At 42.6% G+C, this 20,766-nt stretch overlaps 1 protein-coding gene across 10 annotated transcripts in view; it reads left to right on the top strand.

Moving 5' to 3' along the window:
- The window catches only part of LOC125454586 (unconventional myosin-VI), a 224,848-nt gene that overhangs the window by 175,531 nt on the left and 28,551 nt on the right, over nt 1–20,766 (top strand). For 8 of the 10 annotated variants that reach the window (XM_048535510.2, XM_059648454.1, XM_059648455.1 and 5 more), the window contains 6 exons: nt 1,638–1,808; nt 10,498–10,536; nt 13,445–13,538; nt 16,155–16,285; nt 18,733–18,810; nt 20,327–20,456. In XM_048535510.2, the coding sequence (XP_048391467.1) occupies nt 1,638–1,808; nt 10,498–10,536; nt 13,445–13,538; nt 16,155–16,285; nt 18,733–18,810; nt 20,327–20,456 (643 nt within the window). Of the gene's footprint in view, nt 1–1,637; nt 1,809–8,766; nt 8,863–10,497; nt 10,537–13,444; nt 13,539–16,154; nt 16,286–18,732; nt 18,811–20,326; nt 20,457–20,766 lie in introns of those variants that run through there. The other 2 variants (XM_059648453.1, XR_009446140.1) reach the window with 2 other exon arrangements.

Below are 20,766 nucleotides of genomic sequence, written 5' to 3' on the forward strand. Positions count from 1 at the left end.
CGCAGGTCTGGCAGGCCCTAAAGAAGGCAAATTGTATGTTGGCATTGATAGTGAGATGAACAGCTGAGGATCCTGGGATTGTAATTCCATAGAATTTAGAAGGTTGAGAGGAGATCTAATAGAAACTGACAAGATAATGCATGGCTTAGAAAGGGTGGACACTAGGAAGTTGTTTACCTTAGGCGGGGAGGCCAGGACCCATGGACACAGCCTTAGAATTAGAGGGGGTCAGTTTAGAACGGAAATAAGATATTTCTTCAGCCAGAGAGTAGTGGACCTGTGGAATTCATTGCCACAGAGTGCAGTGGAGGCTGGGACGTTAAATGTCTTCAAGGCAGAGATTGATAAATTCTTGATCTAGCAAGGAATTAAGGGCTACAGGGAAAGCGCGGTTAAGTGGAGCTGAAATGCCCATCAGCCATGATTAAATGGCAGAGTAGACTCGATGGGCCGAATGGCATTACATCCACTCCTATGTCTTGTGGTCTTATGGTCTTAAGTTAAATACAGAAACAAGGATATCTTGCTGCATATATACAGGGCATTGTTGAGGTCACACTTAAAATATTGTATGTAGTTTTGATCTCCTTCTCTGAGGAGGATTGCTCTTGCTACAGAGGGAGTAAATTGAACCTTTACCGAATTGATTCCTGTGATGGTGTACGAGGAGAGGTTGAGTCAGTTAGGATTGTATTCACTGGAGTTTAGAAGAATGAAAGGCAACTTCTTCGAAGCCTATAAAATTCTATGAGGATTAGATAGGTGAGAAGCAGGAAGGATGTTCCCAATAGTGGGGGAGTTCAGAACCAGAGCTCATAGTTTGAAGGGGATAAAGGTAAGCCCTTTAATACTGAGATTAGAAGACCTTTCTTCACCCAGTGACTGGTGAACCTTTGGAATTAATTACCACAAAAAAGTGGTTGAGACAAACATTGTTTTCAAGGTGGTAGCTATTCGCTCTTGTAGCTAAACAGATCAAAGGATATGGAGAGAGGGAGAGATTGTGTTGTTGAGCTTGATCAGCCGTGATCATATTGAATGGTAGAGCAGACTTAACGGATCAAATGGCGTACTCCTGCTCCTATCTTCTTTGTTTCTATCCTATTGAAGTCGGCTTTACTTAAATCTAGAAGTTTTTCTGTTTTATGTTTATCCTTTTCAAACAGAACTTGGCCACCTAACGACAACCATAAAATGACTATTCTTACATTGTTAGGCTGTGAAGTAAATCTGACTCATTGTTCATTAAATCTGATATAGTCTGCCCCCTTGTTAGTACTAGAGTGTAGTGTTACAGAAAACAATTTGAACACTGAGGAAATTCACAACATTTCTGATGTGGTAGTACTTTTATGCTTGTCTGTTGAAAACAGAAATGCTCTATATAAAACCACTGTGCTTTTGCTACCAAGTTTTCTAAATATTGTATTTTTGATTTTTATCACTTCATTGCTGCTGCCTGGGCCATGCAACTCTTACATCTTGGATCTTTTTCATCTAATCTAATCTTTTTATATTTCTTAATTCTACCATAAAATTTCCACTCCTTGCTTAGTTCACATTTTATCATGTCTTATCCTTTATTTAAGAAGTGTTCAATGATTAAAATTATTTTAATGTGACTTTTTCCTTGACAGGCGAAATTTGTGGAAAAGAACAATGATGCCTTACACATGTCCTTGGAATCACTGGTGTCTGAATCAAAGGATCCATTTGTTCGGAAACTTTTTGAAGGAACCAACAACAATAAGGACACAAAGCAGAAGGCGGGAAAACTGAGCTTCATTAGTGTTGGAAATAAATTCAAGGTAGATCCATTTGGAGAACTCTTGTGTTGTATCCATAAATAAGAAATGTACAATGTTTTCTTACAGAATTTAAAGAGCATTGACAGACAGCCTATTGAGTTAGTGCTTTTTGAAATGCATTCTGATTTGGGCATTTAGATAGTAACATCATGAATAATCTGGTTTTTTTTCTTTCGGGCTGCAACATGCTGCAGTAATTTGGCCTTCTCTGGATCTGTTTTAATATCTCACCCTTTTCTTAACATGGTGTTTGTCTAAGTGAGAGCTTCCCCACAAAACTCAAGGGATTGTTAGTTTATAAGTAATGGGAACTATTCATCGTTATTGTACATTATAATGAGAATGAATTATAACTAAACCTGTTTTAAAATCATTCTAACTTTCTCTTGACATTAGTCTCCTTAACACTTGCAGTATATTCTCCAGTTACTCGTGTATTTGTACCTACAAACTTACTGATTTAATTTTTGTATTTACCTTCAGGACCAGAATTTGGTGAATCAGGTGCTCTACGTCCTTAATGAGCATGTTTCAAAAAACACGTTTCAACGTTATTTTTCTTCATTCACAGCACGTGAGCATCTGTGGGCAAGCTGTCATTGCACGCCCCTAATGGCTCCTAACATTGGAGCTTTCTAGATAAATTCAGTGGAAAGTTAAAATGGTCTGTTTTGCTGTGGGTTTGAAATCACATTTCTGCCAGATGGCAGATTTCCTTCCCTGAAGTGCATTTGTGAACGATATGGATCTCGATGATAATCCAGCAGTTAATTACTCTCTTTATTCTTGATTGATACTATTAGATGAATTGAAATTTCTCCGCTTCCAAGGAAGGTACAAGATTACCGGTCCAGACACCATCTTAGTGGTAGTGTCTCAGGTTCAAGTCCCACCTGCTCCAGACATCTCTGAACAGGTTAATTAGAAACTGTTCAGAATAAGCACTGAAGGTTTTCTTTCTATTGTGGCCATTGATGTGGATTCCACTGGCCAAGCCAGAATTTATTGCCCATTCCAAATTGCCCAGAGGCTTTTTGGGTTACTGAGAGTCTGGAATCACATACAGGCCAGACAATGTAAGTAAAGCAGTTACCTTCTCTAAAGGACATTTGTGAACCAGATGGTCTTTTTCCAACATGCTCATCATTAGACTCTTAAATCCAGATTTTTATTGAATTCAGATTCCACCATCTGCCATGGCGAGATACAAACCTGCATCCCCAAAGCATTATCTTGGTCTCTGGATTAATAGTCTAGCAATAAGACTACCAGGCTATCACCTTCTCTAATGACCTGTTTTTTACATTGAGTATTGGATCTTGGGTATTGTTATAACCCTAAAGTGGAGGCTTGAATCTTCCCCATTCATGAGGACTATTGAATGGCCTGTTCTAGTTCTTGATCTGTGAATGTGTTCCATTCTAAGCTGAAAACAGTTGCAGGATCTTGCAATACGTTAACATGCAAATTGCTCTGAAAGCCATCGTTGCAACATGGGTAATGCCACTGATAACGGTGCTTTTACTTTAGGGCAGAAATACTAGTACATTTGTAGGCAGTGTTTGCATATTGCTTTGAAGTTTTTTTATAAAAAGAAAGATTTGATCTTGCCGTATAAATTGATTTTTCACAATCTCAATATGACTTTAAAATAGTTTGGGACAATTAATTACTTTGGAAGTGTAATTACTGTTGTAATGTTAATGCCCAAGGCAAGCCTCCATCAGCAACATAGTCATAGAGTTGTACAGTATGGAAACAGGCCCTTTGGCCCAAACTGGTTCATGGTGCCCACTCAGCTAATTCCAGTTGTGTGCGTTTGGTCCATATCCCTCTGAACCCTTCTCATCCAAATACCTATCGAAATGTGTTTTAAATGTTGCGATGAACACGAAATGACATGAAATGCAGTGAAAGAAATTACTGGATCATCTATTTCTGGTGATAAAGGAGGTTTAATTGTCAGCCAAGCCAAAAGAATTCCTATACTTCTAAAAATAGATACATCCACCTAAGAGGACAGCTGGTGCTTCAGTTTAACAGCCATCCAAAAGTCAGCATGTCCAGTTGTGCAGCATTTCTCTTTTTATCACTACGCTAAAGCTCCTGGAGTCAGATGCGAAATCTGAGAGTGTTATCAATTGAACCAAAGCAGGCATTTGTTATGAAGAAATGTGCCAAGTTAGAAATTAGCATCTGTTGCAACTCTTTCTACTTTCGGCAAAAGCTCAACATTTAGTCTGTCAATTTGATTTCTGATGATTGGTATAAACAATTTCCTCACATAGTTCAAGTTGGAGCCAAGTGTTTAACAGCCATCCCTTGATGTTCATGTTATTGAATCTACTGAAGGGACGCGTGGGTCAATATAAACAATAAACTGGCTCATACACAGTCTTCAGGAATTTGGAAATGACTATTTGGTGGCAGTCAGGAAAAATTTTGCACATGACTGAGTAAAACTAAAAGTCACCGTAATCCTACTGGACCATTGGGCTGCTCTCTCCAAGAGAGAGATGATTGCTGTTGGTTTAACCTGAGGGTCACCACGCCTTGGGTGAAAGGAGAAGGAGAGTCTTTCATGACAACCTCAGCCAGTGTGGGAATTGAACCTGTGCTGTTGGCATCACTCTGCGTTACAAATCAACCATCTACTCAACTAAATTAACCAACCTCAAAAAGAGATTAAGAGTAATCTTGAGTACCTTACTGATTTAATGAACCTGCTGTTCCAAAGCAAATGCAAGAGCTTTTCACTGTACTTAGGTACATGTGACTATAATAAATCAAATCACTGTGGCTCAGTGGTTAATGTTGCTGCCTCACAGCACCAGAGACCCAGGTTCAATTCCGCCCATGGGCAACTGTCGGTGTGAAGTTTCCACGTTCTCTCCAGGTGCTCTGGTTTCCTCTCTCGGTCCAAAGATGTGCAGGCTAGGTGGCTTGGCCATGCTAAATTGCCCATAATGTTCAGGGATGTGCAGATTAGGTGGGTTATAGGGAATGAGTCTGTGTGGGTGCTCTGAGGGTCAGTGTGGACTTGTTAGGCCAAAGGACCTGTTTCCACACTGTAGGGATTCTATCATCTTCTATGACCAAATATTAGTCCACCTGGCCTTAGAATCTGTAACAGTGGGTTGGATGGGGAGATGGAACTGTTGAATCTACAGTTGTTCTTGCCAAAGAGTAATGGCAAAGAACATTATATTTAGTATAGATTTAATTGTGCATCCTTTCTCAGATTTAGCATACCTTACAAGTGTAACAGAACAGCATTAAGTGGTTATGGTGAAGGAGGTTGCCGAGAAGTGCAGTCCCAGCAGTCGTGCCAAGATCTCCAGCAGCAGTTGGCAGTTCAAGGGAGGGAATGAACAGGGCAGCTGGAGCAATGAACATTTCTCCTTTTTGAGCCTCCTCCTTACGGAGGAGAAGGATCAGGCAGACAGGATTTCCTCAGCTGGTTATAAACCACAGACTTGGTTCCATATAAAATGCATTTTTTTATTTAGCTTTAACTTCCAGTCTGTCCTCATGAAACTAGATAGTGTACTCCTCTTTGGCTTGACATTCAGGGAAACCCTTGAAAGACTTATCAGACTTGTCACAGTTCAGCTTGACAGTCAAACCAGAAAAACGCTTATCTTTCCAGACAAAATTATAGTCCTGCTGAAGATGAGAGGAAACTGTTAGTTCCTTGGTCTGGTGGATTTTGGTGTAGATCTGCGTGTGGTGAGTGACTAAAGGAGGTTTGTGCAAGGCAGTGCACAGTTGGCTGCTCCACCAGCAATTTGCCGAGGAAATGAGGGAATGCTGCAGAAGTGGTTAGGAAAGGACACTCCTTTTGCACCTTTTGAGCAGAAACTTGTCTCATCAACTGTTTGCTACCCAGATTTCCATTCTCTCTTTCGTAATGGGATACCAATTTCTTTGGCCAACAAGCTGTGCTGTCACAAGTCTTTTCCTGTCTTCCTTGATATAATACTGAGCTCCCTTCTTGTCTACTAAAGTGTAAGATCTCTCATTTCCCACATTCTATTCCATCTGCCAAGTTTTTGTCCACCCACTTTACCTGTCTGCCTGCCTGCCTCTACATTGTATCATCCTCAGCACTTGACTTCCCACTTATTTTTGTGTGATCCATGCATGTCTGTAGTATGTTTCCTTCCCTCATTCATGTCATTAACATACACTGTAAATAATTGTGACCCCAGCACCAATCCCTGTGCCACAAGTTGCCATCCAGAAAATGCCTCCTTTATCCCAATACGCCACCTTCTATTAGTTAGCCAATCCCATGTGTCTGCTAATATGCTACCCCCAACACCTTGCACTACTCTTATAGTGTAGTCTTTTTCGTGATACCTTATCAAATGCCTTTTGCAAATCCAATATAATACAATTACTGGTTTCCCTTTATCTGGTTTGTTGCTTCAGTGGACTGTACCATTGTTGTAATGCCTAACATGCACTAATCCAGCACCAGATGATTAGGGAGCCCAAACAGGCAGAGATTCACATACTTCCTGTCAATGTTAAGTGTTGATAGCAGTTCATGATCGAGCAGAACACCAAGCAACAGAAGACAACAACTTTGATAAAAACCTTGACAGAGCAGTGTTATTGACCTGGAATGGCTGTTGATAATGATGATAACAGTCAAAAGTGAGAAAAGTGTACTTTGGTCAAAACGGAGAAGTACTGTCACCCCAACATGGAAACTCTGGTTGTCAAGAGACCTGTAGAGATCCTTGAAATGGACTTCTGTGGTCCTTGACCTCCGCAGTAATGGGACCGAGCATGTTCTTGCATTCATGGATGTCTCTACCAAGTTTCTTCAGGTTGGTCCATTTTGACCAAAAGGCTTCATCTGAAGCCACTGTTTAGTGCATGATTAGTTTATCCATTTTGATGCTCCATATTGGATTCACAGTGAGCAATGACATAACTTTGAGAGTAAGAGCCTACAGGAGCTTTGCAAGGTCTATTGCATCACCCACAGCTGCACCATGATGCATCATTCAGAGGGTAATTTGATTGTAGAACTGACTCAACCATGCTGTGCATGACCATCTGCTCGTCATGCCTCATGAAAGTAAATGAAAGTGACCTTTTGTATATTCTGTAGCAGGTTCTTCTCTCATAATAGCACCCTGCAATAATCCACAGATTATTCTCCACTTAATCTCTCTATTGGATAATGGATAAAATGCTTGAGTTCACCACTGTTTCTGATGGGGATGGCCAGCTGAGCAAGTGAATAGTGAGCATCACAGCAGGCATTTTTAGATGACATCCAAAATGATAGAGTGAAGCACCGAGAAGAAAAAACATTGATTACATGGCTGACAAAATTGAACTTCCAATTGGCACAAAGGTATGCCTCTGAAAATGAAATATCAGGGCTTAGAATAAGTCGAGTGGCTGGATACAGATGGCCACAAAAATGTTGATGCACCGAAAGTGGAAAGACAACCTTAGAAAATCTTTCAGAGAAAGGAGTTGCTTGTTGCCAGAAATCTAACAGATAATGTGGAAGTGAGCAACTCACACAGTGGTATATCAGGTCCTGAAGTGTCAGTGTGTGGTGGCTCAGGTTAAGTAGAGTAAGATAATGATGAGGAATTCTTAACTGACCTGTGTTGTGAATCCAGTGGATGCATCTGGTGCCAGAAGGTCTAATCAGGACTTGAACAGTACAGGAATGATCTGCTGGGAAGTGGAAACAGACATGTCATCAATTATGTGACTCCTGGAGACCTGACCAACCTCGAGCCCAGCATAGGTAGTCCACCACAGACACCGGATGGTATCATTATAGATAGGAGGCAAGGAAGGTCGTCTTGAACAAATGTTGTATGTCATCCAACCCATACCATTTGCTAGATTGGAGATGCATGAAGAGAATGCAGTCATTAATGTGGACCAAAATGTTCTGGCCATCATATGCTATTGAATCTGTTAACCATGCAACTCTTTTGCAAACAAACAGTGTGTTATGTGTAGTTGCTGAGAGTGGAAGGCCCCAAGCAGGAAAGTAAGTAATGGATTCCTAGCCATAGGTGACAATAGTCAGGGAAGGATGCTGAGCACGGCAGCCAGAATAGTGGTGCCACGCCCTCCAGGCGGTGATGGTAAGGCGGGACACTGAACGCAGCAGCTGGCTTAGTCAAAAAGACTCTTTTTGGAGGAAGGGGTGTCTTTGGAGGCAAGCTCTTGAGTGGGAGATGAATCAGACAGACAAAGGATTTCCTTAACCAAATGTGAACCATAGGTTTAGTTCTGTGTAAATGCTGTCTTCCTTCTTTAGCCTTAATCTCTCAAGTCTTCTAATCACTTGATGCCAGTAGAATAAGAATAAAACTGTGCTTTTTGATCATCTGCTGTTCAAATTTCATGTTACACTTGGTCTTATCCATCTATGAAGTTTGTAGGTTCGAGTAACTTTGTCTATTAACTGCTTTCTTGTCAATGTTTCTACTCTTGAAACCTTTTCAGTTGAGGTTTATAAAATGTCTTTCAGAAACTTTCTTTTTTGGTTTTTCTATATATAACCTGAATTTGTGGAACACATCAGAACCATGTGTAAACCTGTTCCAGACATGTAATGGAATGTGCATCACTGAATACAAAGGCAGCAAATGTATAATGAAAAAGAAAAGTCTAATTGTATTTTAAAGAACAAAAATTCCAATCTACTCCTACTTAAAGTAAAAATTTTTTGTCCTTTTTTTAAACATTCTTTGAGGGTAATTAACTTGAACATTTCAGACTCGGGGGAAGAGAAAATGTGAATTGATGTTGACAGCTGTAAGGTGATATTTATAATCTTCGCATTCTTTCTGTTGTCCATTTGCCACAATTTCTGATGCTTACTTCTAATCTCCTCTCTCTTCTGTTTGTACTAAAGCCAACTTTCAGGTCTTGTCTTTTCCATCTTTTTCCTGCTCCTTTTCCTCAGGCAGTGACTTGATGTGAGATGCTCCAGTTCAGAATGAGTAGAGAAAACTATAGGGAGGTTGGGAAAGAAAAAATAGACAACAGTCAGAGATGGCAGGTAAATCTTTACTCAAGCAACCACACCAGTAATGTACCTGCTTAAAGCAATGAACATCACTCCTATCGGCTGGTTGCTTAAAATTGCATTTTAACACTTTTTAGCACAAGATTGATCCTGAAACAACATGTCAGAAATCTTGACAGGTAGCGACTTGTAATGACAATTTGTTATTTAATTGCCATATGTCTGATGGTTGCCCTCACAAACCTTGTAATAACCAATCTACTTACTATGAATGTTTCCAGATTCCTTTTGGGTACTTTTACAAAATATGACTTGGTCATTGATCACTGCTAAATTTACACTCCTTCAATTCTGATGACACTTCAGCCTTGCAAAATTACCAGCTAATCTCAGTGCAGCTTGTTGGACCATTAGTAATAAAATTGTATTGATTCTATGAACCTAACCTGATGCATACAGCAGGGATCCTGTGTAGCAAAAGGGCATTTTTAAAATAATTCCATTTCATGTCTTTGTTCCCGTTCCCAAGTAGGAACCTTCATCTTGTCTTGAAAAAGGATGTGAGAGTGTTCTCCTAAATGAAACTGCACCATTAACACTGTTTAATTCAGTATTTGACTTGATAGTAATCACAGCTAAACACTCTGTAGATTGACATGTTCATTTTTAGTGCGGGCATGATTTTGTTTAAGTTGACTGCAACAAAGCCACATTACCTGAGTCAGAAAATTGTGAAATTTTCACTCCTGACAGGGTCAAGATGGAAATCAAATGTCATTGGCCAATGTAAGATGGGTTCCTCAAGCCTTGGCAGTTACTCAATTGGCCATTTTATTTAATGTACCTTAGATAGTGATGGCCACTGAACTGTTGGGATCATCATACCGACAACTAATACTGCCTGACTGATTCTTGAAATGTGCACCTTTTCAACAGGAGCCACTGAGCAGAAAGAAACCTAAATTATCTCCTACCTCTGACCACACATCCAGGCAAATTGAGGTGATTGCAGTGCTCCCATTGCACAGTATGAGCAACATGATTGAGTATGGGAGCATTTTGCTCTGCATGGTTCATTACAATACAATGCTGTGTATTAGCCAACAGACTGAGGAAGGGGCTAGCTCCTGTCACACCTAGGTTTTGTCATTTCCCCCTCTTTATTTTTGGAATGATAGGGAGTGGGGTGGCGAGGGTGAGGAATTCAGTGCATTGTTTTGGCCAGCTTGGCAATGTCAATTAACTTAGGTGCTAGATTTGAAAAGGGTTAAGGTTGGGCCGTGCTATGCATGGTTTCTGTTAGGAATCACTTCATTCATGCTTCATGACTTGGAGGATGTTTGGTTGCATGCTCCACTATTACCTCCTCCATATCAACATGTATCAATATTTTTAAAGTTGCATCGCAATATGCTTTTTTGCTGCTCCTATAATTTTGTGAATCATTGAGGTTTTTCTCACTAATGTACAGCTCATTAAATGCATGCAGTAAATTGTTTCCACATTGTACAATTTTTAACTAGTTTGTTATACACAACAAATAATGCTATGCTCAGTTAGCTGCAAAACCTCTCATGCCAAGGTTCCATTGATGTACTTGCATACGTTCAACCACAAAATGCTGATATTAAAGTTCTTGCTTTCTTTTTCTCTGTCCCACCCCCTCAGACTCAGTTGAATCTGTTGCTTGACAAGTTACGGAGTACAGTGAGTACTAATCACGAGAGTTAACTGTTATAGTCTTGTAATTTGTGAACAGGGTACTACGTCTGTAAATTATGAGAAAGCAGTGCTTTAGTATGAATTTCCAGAGGTAAAGATAAAATCAGGTTGCATTTATGTAGCCATTCTTGGTCTCAAGACATTCTAAAGTGCTTCGCAGCCAATGAAGTGCTTTTGAAATGTAGTAACTGTTATAAAGTAGGTAATGCAACAGTCAATTTGCACAAGGGCACCTCAGCAGGATGTGAAAACAAGCCAATCAATTTGGTGGAGCTGATTAAGTATGATTATCCAGTGAACTCCTTTGCTCCATTTTGAGAGTGCCAAAGGGATCTTTTGTATTCACCTGAGGATGCAAATAGAGCTTTAGCTGAATATTTCCTGCAACAGACAATATCATTGACAATGGAGTGCGTCCTCGATATAACACTAGATTTTGTTCTAGTCTCTGCTTAGAATTTAAACCCACAAGCTTCTGATTCAGCAGTCGAGTGTTCAGTCACAAGTCATGGTTTATTGTGGCAGTCAAGGACTATCGAAGCTCATTTACACACAGAAAATACATTTAATTGTTTTATTAGCATGGAGTTCTCTCCTGCTCCTTGTTGGTCAATACAATGATCGGGTAACCTCTTCGGCCCTTTACTCCATTAGTAACCAAGAGGAAGTTCATTTAAGCTGCATAGAGCGATTCCCATGTTGTTTTACTCCATCTCCATATTGGAAAATACCCATTCTTTGACAATGACCAACTCTGTTCTGATTGAAGATAATGAAATGTGAGGCTGGATGAACACAGCAGGCCCAGCAGCATCTCGGGAGCACAAAAGCTGACGTTTTGGGCCTAGACCCTCCTTCAGAGAGGGGGATGGGGTGAGGGTTCTGGAATAAATAGGGAGAGAGGGGGAGGTGGACCGAAGATGGAGAGGAGAGTATAGGTAGGGAGGGGATAGGTCAGTCCAGGGAAGATGGACAGGTCAAGGAGGTGGGATGAGGTTAGGTAGGAGATGGAGGTGCGGCTTGGGGTGGGAGGAAGGGATGGGTGAGAGGAAGAACAGGTTAGGGAGGCAGAGACAGGTTGGACTGGTTTTGGGATGCATTGGGTGGAGGGGACAAACTGGGCTGGTTTTGGGATGCGGTGGGGCAAGGGGAGATTTTGAAGCTGGTGAAGTCCACGTTGATACCATTGGGCTGCAGGGTTCCCAAGCGGAATATGAGTTGCTGTTCCTGCAACCTTCGGGTGGCATCATTGTGGCACTGCAGGAGGCCCATGATGGACATGCCATCTAAAGAATGGGAGGGGGAGTGGAAATGGTTTGCGACTGGGAGGTGCAGTTGTTTATTGCGAACCAAGCGGACGTGTTCTGCAAAGCGGTCCCCAAGACTCCGCTTGGTTTCCCCAATGTAGAGGAAGCCACACTGGGTACAGTGGATGCAGTATACCACATTGGCAGATGTGCAGGTGAACCTCTGCTTAATGTGGAAAGTCATCTTGGGGCCTGGGATGGGGTGAGGGAGGAGGTGTGGGGGCAAGTGTAGCATTTCCTGCGGTTGCAGGGGAAGGTGCCGGGTGTGGTGGGGTTGGGGAGGGCAGTGTGGAGCGAACAAGGGAGTCACGAAGAGAGTGGTCTCTCCGGAAAGCATACAGGGGTGGGGATGGAAAAATGTCTTGGGTGGTGGGGTTGGATTGTAGATGGCGGCAGTGTCGGAGGATGATGCGTTGTATCCGGAGGTTGGTGGGGTGGTGTGTGAGAATGAGGGGGATCCTTTTTGGGCGGTTGTGGCGGGGGCGGGGTGTGAGGGATGTGTTGCGGGAAATGCGGGAGACACGGCCAAGGGCGTTCTCGACCACTGTGGGGGGAAAGTTGCGGTCCTTGAAGAACTTGGACATCTGGGATGTGCGGGAGTGGAATGCCTACATTGGGGAAACGAAGCAGAGGCTTGGGGACCGCTTTGCAGAACACCTCCGCTTGGTTCGCAATAAACAGCTGCACTTCCCAGTCACAAACCATTTCCACTCCCCCTCCCATTCTTTAGATGTCCATCGTGGGCCTCCTGCGGAGCCACAATGATGCCACCCGAAGGTTGCAGGAACAGCAACTCATATTCCGCTTGGGAACCCTGCAGCCCAATGGTATCAATGTGGACTTCACCAGCTTCAAAATCTCCCCTTGCCCCACCGCATCCCAAAACCAGCCCAGTTCGTCCCCACCCCCCACTGCACCACACAACCAGCCCAGCTCTTCTCCTCCTCCACCCACTGCATCCCAAAACCAGTCCAACCTGTCTCTGCCTCCCTAACCTGTTCTTCCTCTCACCCATCCCTTCCTCCCACCCCAAGCCGCACCTCCATCTCCTACCTACTAACCTCATCCCACCTCCTTGACCTGTCTGTCTTCCCTGGACTGACCTATCCCCTCCCTACTTCCCCATGTATACTCTCCTCTCCACCTATCTTTTTTTCTCTCCATCTTCGGTCCGCCTCCCCCTCTCCCTATTTATACCAGAACCCTCACCCCATCCCCCTCTCTGATGAAGGGTCTAGGCCCGAAACATCAGCTTTTGTGCTCCTGAGATGCTGCTGGGCCTGCTGTGTTCGTCCAGCCTCTCATTTCATTATCTTGGATTCGCCAGCATCTGCAGTTCCCATTATCTCTGTTCTGATTGAGTTGGGATTAAAAGTGAACCCGTCCATACTGAGCACTCTGTACAATGTATTAATTGGCAAATATGCTATGGCAGCAATACAGTGGGGTTGGAACAATACTTTGGTTCTGGAACATTCATTATCCTAAAACTGTTAAAGGGACTTATGAAGTGTTGAGCGAGAAAAACTTTGACTAGACTGAATTTTGATACAAAATGTGTCACTCAATTGTCTTTTTCCTGTTAGGGATCCAGCTTTATTCGATGCATCAAACCTAATCTCAGAATGACAAGTCATCAGTTTGAAGGGGCGCAAATTTTGTCCCAACTTCAGTGTTCAGGTGAGATATCTGTTTCTGTTAATAAATACTCTGCATGCCTTTTAGCCTGTATTATATGATATCAACAATGAATTAAGTATTTGGTTTGTCTTGCTGCTGGCCAACCAAACAAGCTCTTGCACATTACATTCTTACCCATTTGACCTCTCACACTTTTTTCTAGCTTTTGATATGTTCCTAATTATCCAGGAAGGCTTCTATTTTCTTCAATCCATTCCTATTCTACTCCCTATTCAAGACATTTTCTCTTCTCACAGGATTACCTTTGGAATATGCCAGGTTCCATCTTTTCTCCTTTTTCTTCATAATTTAATTGTATTGCTTTGATATGATTACACACACCCCTCGGGGAACAAATTTTAAGCTAGTATCCATCATTATCCACCTCAACAGAATATGATTATAGGCAATGTGAATCCACTATACCTAGCTTCTGGTTTAAAAACAAATCTGAAAAGTGTTCAAATAAATAAACATATCATTGTTTCTCCAATATATGTGTGCAACTGATATGTTTAACGCAAGGAAGAATGTGAATTATGTTTCATAGAAGCATTCGCTCTAATTCCAAACCAATCCTATTGGGTGGCATGGTGGCACAGTGGTTAAGACTACTGCCTCAATGCTAGGAAACTGTTTTCAATTCCATTCTTGGGTGACAATTTCCACCGCTCTTTAACTTTCACACTGTCCATTTCCGACACTTCCCTTCCCTTCCCTTCCCTTCCCTTCCCTTCCTGGACCCCTCAGTCTCCATTTTGGGGAATAAACTGTCCACTGCCGTCCATTACAAAGCCACCCTTAGCTACCTTCACAACAGTTGTTCCCACCCCACATCCTACAAGGATTCCATCCCATTGTTCCAGTACCCTCACCAATGTTGTATCTGTTTGGAAGATGCCACCTTACAAAACAGTGCTGCTGATATGGCTTCCTTCTTCCATTACGATGGTTTCCCTCTAACTATGGTTGACAGGGCCCTCAACTGCTTCTGACCTATTGCCCAAGCTTCCGCCCTTGGCCCTTCACTCTCATCAGCTATGTTGGGTTCCCCCTTGGTCTCACTTTTCACTCTTCCACCCTACACTTCCAAAGGATCATGCTCTACTATTTCAGAAAACTCCAGCAGAATGCCACCAGCAAAACACATCATCTCCTCACTCCCACTGTGTGGCTTTCACAGGGATTATTCCCTCTGAAACACCAGTCCATTTAATTAGTTACCAACACCAACCCTGCCTTCGCATGGCATCTTCCCATCTAAGTGCAGAAGGTGCAATACCTGCCCTTCACCACTTGTCTGCTCACCATCCAAAAGCCTAAACAGCCTGTCCAGATGAAACGTCATTTCACCTGTAAAACCGCCAATCCTGTGTTTTTCCTTCCAGTCAGGCAGTTAGACACCGTTGTTCTGCCATTCTTACATTCCGATCACTTAATCTGAATTATTAACACCCTTTTGCTTACCCCACTTCCCACTGTTGCATAAATATTGTCCTCTCTACATTTAACTTCAGCTGTAAAGAATCATCTCGACTCAATGTTAGTTTGCTTTCTCTCCATGGATGCTACCTGACCTGCTGTGATCACCAGCATTTTTTTTGTGGACTTTCCATCTTATCCCCATGATTGCATGGGCTTCTGCCGGCTGCTCCAGTTTCCTTCCACAGTCCAAAGATGTGCAGACCTGGTGAATTGACTGTACTAAATTGCCCTATAGTATTCAAGGGATGTACAGCTTAGGTGTATTAGCCCTGGTCAGTCTGGGGCTAGGGTTGGGGGTTTGTGGATCTGGGTCTAGGTGGAATGCTGTTTGGAGGATTGGTGCATATTTGATGAGTCGAATGCCCCTTTCTGCACTCTAGGGATTTTATGTCTATGACCTGTGGATATTACCCCCTTTTTGACTCTTCCATTGACTCAGTTTTTAGCTATCAGCTGTAGTTTCTTATTGGTCGTTAAGACATCAGTGACCCACAATTTCCTTCAACTTCATCTTGGCAAAACAAAGTCTGTTTTTGGCTCTAGCTGGGACCTATTTGTTTCTGTCTTTGACAGCACTAAATTATGCTTGTCATCCAAGGTAGTAAACATCCTCTGCCCATATCATCTCTACAACTAAGACAGACCGTCTATAGTATAGTCTTTCGTTGCCACCAAAGCCTTCGTCCCCCACATAGTGTGGCTTTTCTCCCTCTATGGCCTGTCTTGTCACCTTTTGTGCAAACATGAGTTTATCAAAAATGTTACAATCCATGACCCCATGTCTCACTACCCGATCACTCCATCTTCTACAAACTCTCACATATACCCCACAAATTAATTCTCGTGCCCTTACCCACCGCCTGCCCTACCATGGCAATTTTCTTAAGCCTTTCAGCCTCAATTGCTTTTTGAGAGGCAAAAATGTTCAGTCATCCATTTTCCTAATTGTTTCATAACACAAGAAATTTACCCTAGTTGTTGGGTTCATTGTATGATTTGGCACTTTTGACATTTAGAATTACAAGGTAAAATGAGCCCTGGAACAATTCTTTTCATCAAGGTGGACTTGTACATTTTCCTACATTGAATAAAAGGTTAGAGATGTGAGTTGTTGTTTTTATTTTTGTGTAGGTATGGTGTCTGTCCTAGATCTCATGCAGGGTGGATTTCCATCACGGGCTCCATTCCATGAACTTTACAACATGTACCAGAAGTACATGCCTCCAAAGCTCTGCAGGTTGGATCCCAGGCTCTTCTGCAAGGTATTGACTTGACTAAAGCTTTGAAGTTCTTTCAGTAAGTTTCATAGGTGAACATGCTGATTTAGCTGGAGATCACGTATGGTTAGAGATTAATGATTATGGAGGCATTAATTCAGCTAAATAAATTACCTTGTCTCCGTTGTGCAATTGATGAGGGTATGACAGTGTCCTATTGGATTCCGTGAGCTGAGGGGTGGCAGGGGGGAAGCAAATCAATCAACTCTAGATGCTGCTGACTTGAACGTGCAATTGTGTGAATGTTTAGCAGGGCAAGTTGGGCTGGGCTCCATTCTGACACGTTTGACTTCTTTTTGTCTAGGCACATGCAGTGGTGGCAAAGGTACTTAAGTTAGGTATTTAAACTTGTATGATCTCTTTCCCCTGTATACACAGTCGCACAATTTTATGTCTTAGTGGTTTACATGCAAATAAACATGACTGAGACAATGGGCTGAGGTTCATGTCCCTCTCCAGGAACTTGAGCAGATAATCTACAATAATATTTAAACAGTTCAGCGGAGCACTGTTGGATGTGTTGTCTTTCAGAAGGCATGTTTATATCAAGGTTTTCTCTGCCTTTTTAGATGGATGTAAAGAATCCTGTGGTACAATTTGCAAGGAGGAGAGCATTTCCTAGTTTCTTAGCTACATTTTACCCCTTGACCAATATCTCAAAACTTGGCTAATTGCTCATTCACTTCATTGCTGCTTGTGGCTCGCTGTGGCTGCTTGGCTTCTGCAGTTGCCTGTATGAGAGATTATACTTCAAAAGCAATTCATTTTTGTAAAGTGCTTTGGGAGTTTGAGGACAGGAATAAAATTGTGAAAATTTAGATATTAATGTAAACACATTCTATACAGATTAGACTTTATCTAGCATTCTAGATCTTTCATTTGAAAAGCCAAGTTGTAAGAGGGAAAACACCAGTCAGATAAGAACAAAGCAACCTCAGGAAAAATCAAGATAACAAGGTGTAGAGCTGGACGAACACAGCAGGCTGAGCCAGAAAGCTGACGGTTCAGGCCTAGACCCTCCTTCAGAAATGGGGGTGGGGAAGGGGATTCTGAAATGGAGAGCGAGGGGGAGGCGGATGGAAGATGGATAAAGGAGCAGGGAGGTGGAGAGGAGACGGACAGTTCAAGAAGGCAAGGATGGAGCCAGTAAAGTGAGTGTAGGTAGGGGTTGGTAGTCCAGGGAAGACAGACAGGTCAAGGAGGTGGGGAATAGCTCGTAGGTAGGAGGTGGGGGTGGGGCTTGAGGTGGGAGGAGTGGATAGGTGGGAGAAAGGACAGACAGGTGTGGGAGGAGGGGCGAGCTGGGCTGGTTTTGGGATACGGTCCGGGGTGGGGAGATTTTGAAACTTGTGAAACCCACATTGATATCATTGAGCTGCAGGGTTCCCAAGCAGAATATGAGTTGCTGTTCTTGCAACCTTCGGGTGGCATCGTTGTGGCACTGCAGGAGGCCCAGGATGGACATGTCGTCCAAGGAGGGGAAAGTCAAAATGGTTTGCGAATGGGAGGTATAGTCATTTGTTGCAAACAGAGTGTAGGTGTTCCACGAAGCGGTCTCCGAGCCCCTGCTTGGTTTCCCTGAGAGGGGAGGCCCCAACAGGAACAGTGGGTGCAGTATACCACATTGTGACTCCTCTATATTGGGGAAACCAAGCAAAGGCTTGGAGACCACTTCGTGGAACACCTACGCTCGGTTCGCGACAAACGACTACAGCTCCCATTCACGAACCACTGCAACTCTGCCTCCCACTCCTTGGACGACATGTCCATCTTGGGCTGCCTTCAGTGCCACCACAATGCCACCTGAAGGCTGCAGGAACAGCACCTCATATTTTGCTTGGGAACCTTGCAGCCTAATGGTATCAATGTGGGCTTGACAAGTTTCAAAATCTCTCTACCCCTGACCGTATCCCAAAACCAGCCCAGCTCGTATCCGCCTCCCTAATCTGTCTGTCCTTTGTCCCAGCTCAAGCCCCACCCCTACGTTATACCTACCAGCCTCATCCCTGCCTCCTTGACCTATCAGTCTTCCCTAGACTGACCAACCCTCACCCCAACACCCCACCGACACTCACCTTTTCTCGGTCCATCCCCATCTCCTTGACCTGACTGTCTCCTCTCCACCTATCTGTTCCATTATCTCTCTTCCAAATCGGCCGTGCCCTCGCACCCTCTCTGTTTGCCTCCTAATCTCCTTTTCACAATCCCCTTCCCCTCCCCTATTTCTGGAGAAGGGTCCAGACCCGAAACATCAGCCTTCTCGCTCCTCTGCTGCTTAGCCTGCTGTGTTCATCCAGCTCTACATCTTGTTATCTCAGATTCTCCAGCATCAGCATTTCCTACTGTCTCAAGAAGAAATTGTTGTTTAGCAACTTGAACATTGTCAAATTAGTAATGTATTCTTGAATTTGATTTACTTCCTGTTTTTCCAGGCCCTGTTCAAAGCTTTGGGTCTCAATGAGAATGATTACAAGTTTGGTCTTACCAAAGTCTTTTTCAGACCTGGCAAGGTAATGAAACTCAACATTTTATGAATGCTTAGAAATCAGTTTCCTGCTTAAGGATGCCAAATTCAAAATCCATTCTATATTTGGAGACAAGAAGAGGATAATATACTCGAAGGAGCATACAATGAAGCAATGTGAGTGGAACTGAGGAAGTGGCTTTCTTACAGGCAGAGAGAGTTCAGAGTATGATTGCATGGCCATCCGGTTCTGTAAGAATTACAAGACTCTTTAGCGTGTGCATCACACGCAAACTGTTCTTAACGTTAGAGACAGTTGGAAATGACGACACCTTGAAGGAATGTGGTGCGGCCCAAGGCATCAACTGGAAAAGGAATGCACAAAGGAGAATAGCAGAGGATAAATGCAACTATTCTGGAATATTCCATTGTTAGTAGGACAGACAGTCATTTTTGTAACTCATTAGTCTAGCATTTGTTGCTTACCTGGTCCCAGATTAAAGGATGTGACTGGGAGATTGTTCTATTGGTGGAATGAAATAGGCAAAATAATCTGGGACACAACAGTATCAGTCAAACTGGGGAGAGTATGCATTGAGGTCTGATTGCCAGGTTTTTAATTTGAAACTATTTCTGGCGCTGTGACCACAAATCCTCAGATTTTGAAGCAGCCCATGTCCATCCATCTAGACTAGGACAGCATTTGGACTTGGGATGATAAATGTTGAATAACATGTATATCACACAAGTGTCAAACAATGATCATCTTCAACAAGAGAAACTGAACTGCAACAGCCCTACAAGTATTGTGGATACAAGAATAGGTCAGAGTCTGGGAATTCTGTAGCGAGTGCGGTGGTCGTGCCTATGACACATGGACTGTAAGGGTTCAAAATGGCCAGTCACTGCTGGTCTTCAATGGGTAACTTGCAATAATTGCCTTGCTGGCAATCTCCACATGCGATGAATGAATAAGAAAATACTGCCTTGCACACTAACCTTAATTCTTGACCCTTCCAGGGCCCATGCTTGCCTGGCCACATTTTAGAAGGGATTTCTACTATGTAGAGCTACTATATTACGGACCAACTGGTTATGATTCTTTTCTCTGACTAAAAGAAAAGTTGTGAAAAGAGCAAGTTGGGAAGAGTGCGTAACTAAGTTATGATAATCTGGAATGATGTAGAATGGCCATGAAAGCAAATTTGGAAACAACTGAAATCATGACAGAGTAATAATTGAAGGCTATGGGGGCAGGTCCAATATATGCATTTAATTAGATAGCTGTTTAAAAGCACTGACGTAAAGGGTAAAATGGCTGCTTTGTGTTATTCAATATAATGATTTTATTGCATGAGTATCTTGTTTTGATTAAAAGTATATTGAATGGTCATTATGGAGGTGCTAATAAAAGTAAGATAATGTCACTGCAACCTGGATCAATCAGTCAAAATGAAGGATCACTTGATGGAGCATAATCATTTGAAAGATTGACCCTTCATCAATTGCAGACCTATCTAGCAGCTCCAGTGACTGCTTTATCTGAACTGTTTGTTGTTCAGTTTGCAGAGTTCGATCAGATCATGAAGTCCGACCCAGAACATCTATCGGTGTTGATGGCACGTGTGAATCACTGGCTTATTTGCAGCCGTTGGAAGAAGATTCAGTGGTGTACACTGTCTGTCATTAAATGTAAGTTTAAGTCTAGTGGTTGTGCTTTGTGTGGAACTTATTTTTATCAATATCTCTCGATTCTGCATTTACATTGTGTAAAATATGTAAATTTTCATGAGCAGTAATCGGTAGAGTTGATGTGAATAGGTCATTCTGGGATGTTGGTGTTCTGGAAAAGCTGGCATTTATTTCCCATCCCAATTCATCCTTCAGAAGATGGTTGTGTTTTTCGTCAAACCACTGCAGTACTAGATGTTTCACAGCCCTGTCAGGTAGGGAGTTCCACAAATCTGGCTCAGCAGTGACAGTATGCTTTCAAGTCCCAACT

This window comes from Stegostoma tigrinum, chromosome 9 (assembly GCF_030684315.1).
Source record: "Stegostoma tigrinum isolate sSteTig4 chromosome 9, sSteTig4.hap1, whole genome shotgun sequence".
Taxonomy (NCBI): domain Eukaryota; kingdom Metazoa; phylum Chordata; class Chondrichthyes; order Orectolobiformes; family Stegostomatidae; genus Stegostoma; species Stegostoma tigrinum.